At 37.9% G+C, this 12,346-nt stretch overlaps 1 protein-coding gene across 8 annotated transcripts in view; it reads left to right on the top strand.

Moving 5' to 3' along the window:
* Positions 1–5,984, top strand: part of AGTPBP1 (ATP/GTP binding carboxypeptidase 1) — a 64,977-nt gene extending 58,993 nt beyond the window's left edge. For all 8 annotated transcript variants that reach the window (XM_072031545.1, XM_072031544.1, XM_038171467.2 and 5 more), the window contains one exon: positions 5,076–5,984. In XM_072031545.1, coding sequence (XP_071887646.1) covers positions 5,076–5,253 — 178 coding nt within the window. In that variant the 3' untranslated portion in view covers positions 5,254–5,984. The remainder of the gene's footprint in view (positions 1–5,075) is intronic.
* Positions 5,985–12,346: the final 6,362 nt, after the last annotated feature.

The raw sequence follows: 12,346 nt of genomic DNA, 5'->3' as shown, positions 1-12,346 counted from the left end.
TGACAGAGATCCTCTTGCAAAGGGTCTCTTTGTGGGCTGCCAGGAGGGAACTGAATTTGAGCTATTTTGTTTCCCTTCATCTTAATAACTCATAAGCTTTGCTCAGACAGAACGATGGTGTAAGAGAAACATGGATAAATTGAAAAGATATATCTTTTCAATATTAATATTATTTCAATATTAATATTATCTTTGAAAAGATATATATTTTTTGAAAAGATATATGGGGTCACAAGGACAACGAAGAGACTGGAGCACCTCTCCTATTGAGGTGCTCTCCTCTCCTGAGAGCTGTCTTCAGAAGGCTCGGGGGATCTCATCAATGTGTACAAAATACCTGAAGGGAGGAGGGTGCAAAGAGGATGGCTTAGCCAGGCTCCTCAGTGGTGCCCAGCACCAGGACAAGAGGCACCGGGCACCGGCTATAACACAGGCACAGGCTGCCCACATCAGCAGCGCAGTCTCCTCCTCGGAGAGCTGCAAAAGCCGCCTGGACATGGCCCTGGGTGGCCCTGCTTGGGCAGGGGTTGGGCCAGGTGGGCTCTGGAGGTCCCCACCAACCTCACCCATTCTGTGTGTCTGTGATCCACTTTTCACGCTTCTCTTCCATTCTTGGTAATGTGATCCAAATATTAGGGTGTAAAGTACTAAAGTCAACAGTTGTGGAATCCACCCAATTTAATCCAGTTTTGAGTTTTACAAGATGTATTTCAGGGTGATACCACACAGAAAGTGTTGAGATTACTTTTTGTTAAACTGTGGAGGGAAATAATGGAATGCTGTAAGTGGGGATATTGAAAAATAAAACTTAAATGGGATTTGGATACACAGCTACTCGTGGTTGAGAAAGGAGTTGGACATGTAATTGTTCTCTTTAGTATTGGAAATTCTCTTCACAAACTATCCGTACTGATTTGGGAACAGCACACAGGTGAAGAGCTCCTTAAGGGCACAGCACTCCTGTTGCAGCTTTGCTTATTCCTATAAAACAATGTGGACCCTAAAGGGAAATCAAGGAACAGGAATGGATAAATGATTCCTTTGTGGTACATCCTGACTCTTTTGTTCCTTAAAAATTTTCCCTCCCCTGGTATTGCAATTTTAAAAGAAGTTGTTAGTTCTTAGATTTTTCTCTCCTTCCTTTCCAAAATCCCCAGGCAGCAGCAACTTTACACTGCTCAACAGAGAACATTTCTTATATTTTTTCTTCAGAAGTTTTTAAATGTGTGCGCTTCCCCTGTAGTCTCAGAAAATGGCTTATCTCCATGGGCCTGAAATTGGTTGTGTTTGTGTCTGGCTTGTGGATTAATTTCTCTGTAATTGAGTCATATGGATAATGAAAAATCCAAGTATGTCTTTGAGGGACAAATAAAATTTTAGCTTGAAAAAATACATCATGTTAGAAAATGGGTTTATTTTTGTTTATTTATGTTTGGAGCATTAATTTAAATAAGAAAAAACATAGGCATTGTTGTTAAAAATAAATGTTTTAGTAAGTTTCTGTGTTCATACCTAAATTCAGTGCGTTTGACGGCAGGTGATGTAGGAAATGCACTTTTTTATATTAAAGGAATATTATTGAAGTTCTTCATAAATATGAGGACCAAAAAATTATATCAGGTATATTACTTGACATTTAGGAATTATTCTTTTTACCCGTAAAATGTTATTCAAGTAAAATCTCTGCAAAAGTTCACAGAAGATACACCGATTATAACATCCATTAGGCTACAAACTGTGGCTGTATGATAAACAATCTCTGTTAACTTGAGAAAAATAATGGTTTCCTTTTAAAAGCAAATGCAGGAGGCATAGGGGTAGAGGAAGAGGGATTATTGAGCAAGTTAATTAGAAACAGCCCAAGGGAAAAGTTAGGAAATTAAAACCCACCGAATCAGCATGATGGCAGCTAAAAGTATATTGTCACAAGATATGCTGAGGGTGGGGAGCGGTGGGGAGGCAAACGAAGGATTTGATTAAACAGCAAGAAATTTTTTCAGGTGTTTGGATGTCTACATTTCTTGTAGCCAAGCCTCAGTAAAGCAGTGAAGCAGTAACTATAGTTTGCAGGTTCACGCTAACCTGTAGAATAAAGACTGATGGAAAGTTGAATATCCAAGGTTAGCATCTGATACGTTAGAAGAAGACAAGCCATGGCAAAGCAAATGTATGTGAGCGGTATGCAACAGGTTTTTCCTTTGGATGTAAAACATTCTGGCATACCATTTTGTGAGGAACAAAGACTCAAGAAAGGGAAAATGGGAAAAGTCATCTCAATATATTTAATCCTAACTTTTGTTTTCAATAATTAATGATTGAGAAGTGGTGGCACATTGTGTTTTGGAGGGCAGTAGGAAGCTTATGAGGCAGATTTTGGAGCCAGTTTCTACATTAAAAGTCTATGCAGTTTTGAGAGTGAGATCAGTTTATCTGTTGTACTGGTACTTTTCTAGAATAATGAAATTTATAATGTTGATTTTATTATACCGGAAATGGCAACTAAAAGCATCCTCAAGAATTTTGCATGTATACATGCCAGAGCAAACATCTAAACTGTCATATATCAGACATAACAACGTTAAGACTTTGCACACTGGCTGAATTTCTAAAAGCCAGAAGTGTGCATACATATGTGATTATATGAAATAAATTTTTATAAACATAACAAATAACACAGTACAGATGTGTACTGTGTGCAGACAAATAACAGTACAGACGGATTGTTTTGCAACACAGTGTACAGCAGGACATATTCTATGAACTGACAAGGCATTTCTACATGGTAAACTTTGTGGTTTGCTAGTTTGTCCAGTTCAGTGTGTTCCCCTTAAAATAAGCTTCGTTGTTTGCTACTTTTTAAAATAGGCTTGTTGGTTGCTTTATTTACTTATTTATTTTTGTACTGGATTAAATATTGAAGCTTAATTTCCAAACAATGAAATTGACTTTAAAAAAAAAAAAAAAAAAAAGTGGTAAAAGTTTTTCAGAGAGCTTTACTAGCCTATATAATACCTCACTTATGTGAATTTTTCTGAGTGCCTACTGTAATGCATTAATATCTCACTGTCAATGGCTAATAAAGTATTTGTCATTGACACAACCCATTGTAGTTTTTTGTTTCAGTATTCAGAATTATTAGTTAGATAGGGCCTACATTCAGATTTAATGGGTCCATTTCCTGTGAATTGAATTACACAATCTATCCTGCAATTGCAGTGTGGATTCCTTGCATGTGAAACCCAGCAAATCAATACCTGTGTTAAGTGGTTAGAAGCAGGACCTAAAAAAAAAAAAACAAAAAACTGTGCATTTTTTGGAATATGATATATTTGGTGCTATCTCATTGAAATAAAGGAAACATTTCGGCTTTTTTTTTTTTTTTTTTCTCCCCTTAAAGGAAAATCTTGGCAGGCAGTAACTGCCTAGGGCATAAAGCGTCACAAAATGAAAGCTCAAAAAAACTGTATACATTTCCTGGGGCTACAGCAGGTTCTTCAAATGAAGTGTGTATCTTTACTTACAGTACAGTGGTTTGCCCACCTGTGAAATGAAGAGGCAGCTCAGTGAAGATACTGGTTGTTTTCCTCACATGGTCTCTCTCCTAAATGGAAATAATTTTGTTCAAAGAGCTGGCACCAGTTCTTTAACCAACATAGCGGGTTGTTGCCCTAGTTGCAATTTAAATAACCTTTGCAAGTATTTAGTTTGGTGGAGTACTCCCTTTTGCACCGAATAGCTTGTTTACTGAACTATGGTACAGATTGTTTTAAATGTAAATCCAGAGGCTCCAACTGAATTGAATTTTTGATTGTTTGTTTTATTACTATTTTAGGTCTTATGTCTTTTTTTTTTTTTCCTAAACTGGGAATAGGAGTTTGTCTATTTGTTGTTCTCCCAAAATATGAATTAATTGCCAACTTCAGAAAATGTTAGTGTAGCATGTTATTGGTATTATAGGTAGAAGAAAACAGTGTGAAGTTTATTTACAATGAATAGGGATTGCGTTACAGATTCAGGTGATCCACTTAAGCTCTTAACAGAACTAGAAAGAAGGAATGACTAATCCTTTTAATTTTGAAGCCACAGCCACAATAAACTGTGTGCCTTAAGACAAAATTCATCAAAATTAATATGCGAACATTTATACAAGTACCTGATGCCTTTTCTTATGAGAATGCTCTTTTGGCTGAGTTCTGCGTAAGTTGATTATTAGGTAAAATGCATTACAAAACCTTCTTAGGACTTCATCTGAATATAAAACAACTTATGAAATATTTAGCAATACTGAGTGGTTTTAAGCAGATAGCTTTTTATGTGCCAAGGGAGAGTAGTAAAACTTGGTCTGGAAAACACACATGCTTTTTTAATTTTTTTGTTTGTTTATTTGGTTTTACTTTTGTTTTCATCTGTCTTAGGAAGGTGAGATGATCAGAAAGTTACTTATTAACCTTTCTCTTGTTCACACTCAAAGTATTACTTCTCTTATTCTTGGAGGCTATTAGTTACAAGCATGGATCATTTTGTGGACCGTGACAATGTGAGGACCAGATATAAATCTTATGACTCAAATGGCAACTTAATTTTAGTTGTAGGCCAGAAACACTTGCCTCGATTTGTCATCTGCAGTATGTGCAGTATAATTGCTCATAATGCTTTCCAGTAAAAAGTATTTAGTAAAATACGCAGGTTTCCCACCCAAATTCTCCGACTGTGGTATGTTTTTTTTTTTTTTTTATAGCAGATACTGTTTCTGCATTTGAGTCCTGTAACAACTTATGGTAATGCTATAATTGTATAACGTTTGCACAGGCAATTAGTGTAATTCTGTAACATATAGTTGATTTGTCATGGCACATTTGGATAACGAGTTATGTATGATCCACCAATTAGTTCAGGGTCCTACAAATGTGTTTTTGGCTCTCAGTTGTTTCACGTGCAATTAAAAAATCAGTTTTGGGTAAACCGCTGCTACCCTGAGGTCATGTTGTAGATTACTGCATGTTGGGATAGGGATGGGGCATGGCCTGAATGTTGTGTTCGAGGTAAAGCTTTTAACAACCTCTTGTTCATTTCAGCCCTACTACGTATGTTTTGGATGAAGATGAGCCTCGCTTCCTTGAAGAAGTTGACTACAGTGCAGAGAGTAATGATGATCAAGACACTGAATTAGCTGAGAACGCGGGTGATTACGAGGCCACTAATCAAGAAGATGGACTCTCAGACTCAGACTCAACAAGGATACTCCTTTCCTGAACCGTCTTTGCAGCCAGTAATAAGAAGAATCCTGGTTTTTATAGTCATACACCTCCTCACTCTCACCTACTAAGGGGATAAGCTTAAGGAGCCACAGATAACTGGTTCCTCTTCAAGCTCAAGGACAATAAATATTTTTGATTTCTCATAAATTAGCATTTGTTTTATTTAAAAAAAAATGTGTTTTCTCTTAGCACGAACTAGATAAATTTATTTACTGTTTAGTTTATTTTCTACTAAATAGTATTGCATGGTGTTTTGTGTCCTTAAAGCCTATCATCAAAAAATGGATTATAATTTGTGGTGTGTCAGAGTACAGAAACTAATTCTGTGTGGTACAATTCTTTGAGTTGCTTTCTGAAAAATAACTTATGTACAGATTTTTTTAAATTATGTGTGTGTGTATATGCGTGTGTGTACACTGAGGTGAAGAGGTTATTTTTCAACATTATGTTAAGGATTTGATTGTGTTTGCAATAATGTAGTGCCTGCTCTGAAACCATTCAATAATTACTAAATTAAAAATTAAAGAGTGATGTATGAATTGTTGCACTGTTTCTTGCTTCTGAGGATTATGTGGTTTTACCACAGTACTAGCTGAAAATACAATGTCTGTTCACAGTTCAGGAGTTTTGCACTGCAACCAATGCAGCCTGTGTTTACAAGAACTATATGCTTGTTAGAAGTCACTCCCATAAAACAACTATGGTTTAATATGAAAAGTTTTTTTTCTCAAGTTACATGACTACAAGAAATGGTTAAACATGTACATTGTGTGTATATATTTTAGTTACCCAGTTGCTCAGTTTTTCTTGTTCAATATGCACATAGTTTAAGAGTTCACTGTACTGGGTGCACATTAGCTGCTGATCTCCGTTTAAATGCTTAAAGAAGGAAGGTCCATTTTTGTTGAAACATATTTTGGCTGGTTTCAACCCAGTGTTAACCCTGCTTTGAGGAGAAGATTGGTCTAGGTAACCTCCTGAGGTCCTTTCTAGCCCAAATAATTATGCTGTGATGCTGTCTTTGTTTTTCAAGCTGTCAGGCATGGGATTTAAACTTCCTTGTCTTCTGTCATCTGCCAGTTTCTATTGCCTCTTGTCTCTGCTTAGTATGAGATTGAATGCACAAATGAAGTTGCACTCTGTTGTTTACAAGAACTGACATGTTTTGCAATGAAAAATACTTTTCCAAAATGATTTTTACTTGATGTGACCCCATTGTGGCATTCATTTTCTGCTGCATGTGCAAGGCGTTAAGAGCATGAATAATAACACTCCTAAGTTACAGAAGGCTTTTAACTGATTGAGAACTTTGTGTGCAATTACTGTTGCAAATAACACTGTATTTTGGAGGGGAAGGGTGCTGTTGGTAGAAGGATTAAAAAATTCAGGGAATTAACTGTATGAAGGGATTCGCACCGGGAGTTCTTTCACCAGAGTCTGCTGTTTCAAATGCAGCACTGGTTGGTGATGTCTGTCCGTATTCTGATGTTCAAGTCCTGGTTCTGAAGCTGGGGAAGGGGTTTTGACACTCCAGTGATATGCTACTGTACTTTTTGTTCAAAGACTTATATTTATGTTAATAGTCATGCACTGTTGAAATGTAAGGCTATAATGGAAATGCATTTTTGTCCCTATATAAATTTATCTCTGTCTTGTGAAAATAAGTGTTCCTTGTGTTCTTTGAACTACATACTATAAATAAGAAAGTCCCTGTTGGAGAGGAGTCCCCTGCACACAAGGTGCTGAGGAATTGAGAATCTGCCAAGAAGAAGGATTAACCTTGCCAGAAAACTTGAAATATCTTTAAGTCAGCCCAGTCAGAGCAGTGCAGAATGCCCATATTACTGTGCCACTTCTGTATGAGCTCTTTGCATAAATTTTCATCCTTAAGGATTCATACTTCAGTAACTTCCATAAATAATTTTGACTTAAATTTTGGAAGGTGCAGGATGCCAAGTGTTAGTTAACCCCACTGTGCATTTTGCAAGACTAGAAACTTACTACACCCAGTTAGAACTAATTCTGAGTTATTAGTACAAAATTGTCTTTTCATCCAGAGCGAATATGCACATATGCTCTCAGATTTATACATCAGATTATGATGCAGTTAAACGCTAGATTAGATTTGTGTAGTTGATTAGATGTCAGACTGGCAGTTGTGGGTCTGAACTTCAGTGCAGTTCCAAAGCAAGGGTGAAACTGTCATGAAACTGTCACCTTGTGGAAAACGCAGAGGCTGTACCTCCTGCATGCTGTACTGCACCTGCCGTGGGTACGGCGTCCTGAGAGGCAGAATCTCCATTCGTGATCTCCCAGGAGGAACTGCTGCAGCTATAGCTGCTTCACGCTATGTATCCCACTGCTAACAACAGCGTTGGCAGACAAACTTCAGTGTCCCCTTTTATCTGCTTTGGTGAGAAGTTTGGTGTTTTAGCTGAAACAGGAATAGTTGAGGCTTGAGCACATGCTCCACTCCATTCCTATGGTGCTCACCCCCATTAAATGGGCAGAATGGGGGTGAACAAAGACTGGCAGCCACAAACCAGTCTGGCACGGCCTGACCCAGACAACTGACTGTCTTCCTTTCATGCATTGGCATTCCAGTGTACTTCTGGTTTTAAATGAAACCCTTTTATTATAAGCATGACTGATTCTGTTTAGGAAAAGGAGCTATTATTATATTTTTTTTTCCCGTAAAAATAACAAATAAGGTTAGAAACAATAATTACATTTCTGTTACTCACAGTTACTGTCTGGCTTCTAAATAATTGCTGGATGATGAATTCCTTTATTCCTTTTCCAGGTATCATTCAGACAGCAGCTAAAATTTGCTATTGTGTTTGCTAGTGACATCTCTTGGTGTAACATAACTTATAGCTAAGAATGCAGTTTGTGCCAAAATCTTCTTGAGCTCTTTTTGAAGGTGGATTGCTTTATAAACCTGACTTATAGAGGAGAACTGATTTTTATCTCAAACAAGACTGCAGTAGCAGTAAACACAGTTCACAGTGCAAAAATTCCACGTTTCAGAGAGAGTTGCCATTGTAATACTGTGATAAACAAACTTATTTCAGTTATTATGCATGCCCTAAGTAACAATACTTTATTAATAAAAATACATAATAAAGAATGAATTACAATCACTTTGCTTCCCTATACATTTTATTGGTTAGAAAATGTAAAGGATTTCTTGTGATAGGCTTTGCTGCTCTGAACCTATTTATAAAAGTTGGGGCGTGCTTAGCATTTCAGAAAAGAGGATCTTATTTTTATTCCCTGCCAAATTAAAGTTAGTGCACTGCAGGCTTAGTGCACCATTTGCACATTTATAGATTTAATTATAGCTCTATAAAAAAGCTTAATATCCATGAATGAATCTAAAACTTCTGAATATTTTGGACGAACCACAGTGGAGGACATCACAGAGCACACAGGAAAAGAGTCTTTTGGTGCGATCTTTCCATCCTACACAGCAAACACTTTTCATCTAATCTAGGAAAGGCACAATTTTATTTTTCACTAAGTCATGCCTTAGGGAAAATTTTTTCAATCCAACTCAGACTGCAGCTGACAACTAGTAAAGGGTACATTACCCTAAGTTATATATGACTTGGCTAGGTGGCTCTTTTTAATAGTATATATTTCTAATAGTATAGAGAATTTGTTCAGTTGCTGTAAAGTAGTTCATAAATATGAAACATACCCACTTAATTCTTCTGCTCTACAAAACGTTAGGTGAAATTCTTTTTCTTTAAAAAGAAAAGAAAAATACATATTCTTAGTCCAGCTTTTGAAGCAGTTCATAAAGAACAGACTCCTCTGAAAATTATGGGTCTATCAACAAAGGAAGTGGTACACCATAGAATTTGTTGAGCTAAATTATGTGGTTACCAAATGCCCATCAGCTGCAGCTTTTTGCTGCCCTGTGTGGTATTCTTACCATGACATGTTTGTGCTTTGTGTGTGCCCTTCTTTCTTGGAATGGGGTTATTTACCATGCATCATTTTTCACAGTATATTAGAAGAATTTGTACTTAAGCTAGCAGTACCAAATAACACTATTGTAAATTTTTATAGGACTGAGTACTAAATAATACAAGAACCGGACTAACAAAATTCCACAGTAGTACTTCAATATGTGAAATGTTGCTGTTAACATGGCATGGGGAGAGCAACTTAAAATTACCTGAAACAGGAGCTGCCTTTGCACTCTCTCTCCAAACTTAACAAGATCAGACAATAAATGTGCAAAAAGATTCCACAATGTAGTACAAGGAACTTTTTTTTTTTTCTTTTTTTTTTTTTTTTTCCCCAAATCCTATACTGTCCTTACATATCTTTTGTCCTACTTAGGTCAAAAGTAAAATGTCTAGATTTGCTTGTGTATTTAGAGAATAACTCTCTCTACCACTCAATTTCATTTCTTTCAGTCCAGAAGCAAAAACTGGGTTCTTAAAATCATGTAATATTACTGTAGATATCTTCATACAGCTTAACCTGCACAAGGTCTCTCATTTTAAGGTGGGTTCTAAGCTTATGAGAACAGCTAGGGAAGTCATAATGAGGTTTCCCCCAGAGCACGGAGGCCTGTGGGCCAGGCATGGCCTAGACAGGCAGCTTTAACAGAACAACAGCCTTGCTTTCCCTCAAACCTGAAAATCAAGCAGGGGTTACTCGCCTAGCAGGGAGCTGGGAAAGGGGATGCACATCCAGTCCCTGTTTTACTTCACAGCTTGCAGTCTTCTTCTGTTTGATCCAATCACCTGAAACAGCTCTGGGAGGCTATTGGCTTTCACCGCTGAACTGCTTTTATCACTTGACTGGTTGCAGACTGCTCTCCTTACAAGGCTCTGTTTTGGGGTTGGATCAGAACTATTGTCTTCTCTGGCTAATTATTAAGTCAACATAAACAACACTTTGATGGCAGCATGACATTCATGCTCAATTTATTCCCCAAAGAAAATGAATATGAATGTATTTCAGCATAAGACAGGAAGTACAGAGTACGTAAGAAAGGTGATATTGAGTATTTTGTATAAAATTTGCCTGTACCATATTTACATAAATCTTAAGAATGATACAAGCAGTCCAGCTAACCCCCAGACTAAAATGGCTTAGTCATACGTTTTGTGAAGACAAACTGGAACGAAGTCTCTTGCACAAACCCTCAGCCAACAGTCTGCCTTAATATTTGGCTTTGATTCAGCATCCCACTTAATTTAATTTACTACAATACACTGCCAAATGAAAAGTCTTAAACTGGGTCAGATAGTATTCCAAAATAACATATGCCTGTTTTTATTTTTTTATTTTTTTATTATTTTTTTTTTTTGTTCAGTTAAGACTGTTGCAAAATTTGTACATTCTCTGCAACAGCCATCCTACTGTTACCATTGGGATATAATCACAATATGCAGCCACAGCCTCAATTTACACACTTCTCATACTTGTGCACAAGTACACAGGTCCAATTTCATCCATTCAGGTCATGCCAGTCCTTTAGCTTAAGTGATAAACCAGTAATAATTCCCTCTTCTTTTTGGTTTGACCTCACTGTTGACAAAATCCTTCTGTTATGAATCATGCTACTCAGGATTGCTTGAAAACTCTCCTGTTATCAAATGCAAACCTTGAGTATGTTCCAGAATGAAAGAAAGTGCCCCAAAACATCTGCTTAAATACAGCAGGTCATTACTCAGTATGTCAGGTACTTTATCCTTTTGTCCAAAGCCTCAATGTCCAGAACAGAAATAGACTGTGTATCAAAACAAGAATTTTTCAACTCCATGTTACCAGAATAAATTAATTCAGGAAGATACTAACTACACAGATCCTTTTATGCTAACCACCTGGACCCAAATTTTAATAAGGGAGTAGATCAAACATGATTTACTGAAGCATGGCAGCTGCTCGTCAGCTACTTCAGAAAGGAAGCCGAGTCACTCAGCAATCTCCCTCATGTGGCTTCCTGTGTTGAGGCAGAAATGCTCTCATTGACAGCAGGGGAAGTCTTCATCTCAGTATCACTCCCTCGGCTGCATCTCCCTCGCAGAGCTTAAGTATCCTTCCTCTGCGTTTGAGCTGTGCTCTGCAGCAGGGGGAGGCAGAGGGGAGGGTGTCTGGCAACTTTTTCAGCCACTTCCCTGGGCAGCCCATTGCAATGCCTAAGATGGACCCAGTGAACATTTCCTGCATTTCTAGCTTGTGGACAGCAGCAGCAAACAGGGCCTGAGGAACACCTCAGCCACGTGAAGGCCCTCTGGAGCCTCCACCACCAGCCTCTCGGCCCCAGCCCCAGGGCGCTGCTGAAGAACAAAATGGCGGGCGCACGTCAGGAGCGGGCACATAGGCCTGTGGGCAGGAGGGCCAGGGATCCCAAAGGCTTACAGGACTTTAGGTTATGGCTTACACATTCAATTTCTGTCATTCCCCCTCCTATGTTCATGCAGATCTTTAATTATTGCCAGCTGCATTCTTAATGCCTCAAGCTGAGGAAACAATTTCATTCTAGGAAATGGTACAGCTCTTTCCTTATAGCTTAAAATAACCACCTTAAAGCCAGGACCCACCTCATTATCACTGTTAAATTGAGTGATTTGCATCACCAAGATTTATGTTTGTCTTTAACAGGTGCTAATGTAAATGGAATAGTAGAAATGGAGCACTTCAACAAAAGTTTAAAGTGTCTGTCACACGCCAAGTTGGAAAGAATGCGTCTCAGACCCCAGCCTTACACTCAGGAAGGCTTATGTGTTGATTGAGCTATGGGGTTTGCAGGAAGAGATGTTCAAGCCAAATGTGTCTGCTGGAGGCTAACTCTGAGGAAATTTGGAAAGGCATTTTCTCATTCCCAACTGAAAAGCTGTATATGTCTCTAAGTGCTAAGGATTTGAGCAATGCCAAAAGAGGAAGAGAAGACGTTGTGGTGTTGCAAACTGAGGAGATGGCAAAAAGGTTTCAAATAGCTTAAATGCACTTATTTTCAGTGCCTTAAAAAAAGGGGTGGTGGTGGTGGTATCAGATTGCTTACAACAAATCCAATATTAATCTATTATTTCTGAAGTCACTAACACTGAATTTACAAAATT

The sequence above is a fragment of the Anas platyrhynchos genome, chromosome Z (genome assembly GCF_047663525.1).
Source record: "Anas platyrhynchos isolate ZD024472 breed Pekin duck chromosome Z, IASCAAS_PekinDuck_T2T, whole genome shotgun sequence".
Classification (NCBI taxonomy): domain Eukaryota; kingdom Metazoa; phylum Chordata; class Aves; order Anseriformes; family Anatidae; genus Anas; species Anas platyrhynchos.
Note: the sequence above shows the minus strand (reverse complement) of the source record. Positions and strands in the feature narration are given on the sequence as shown.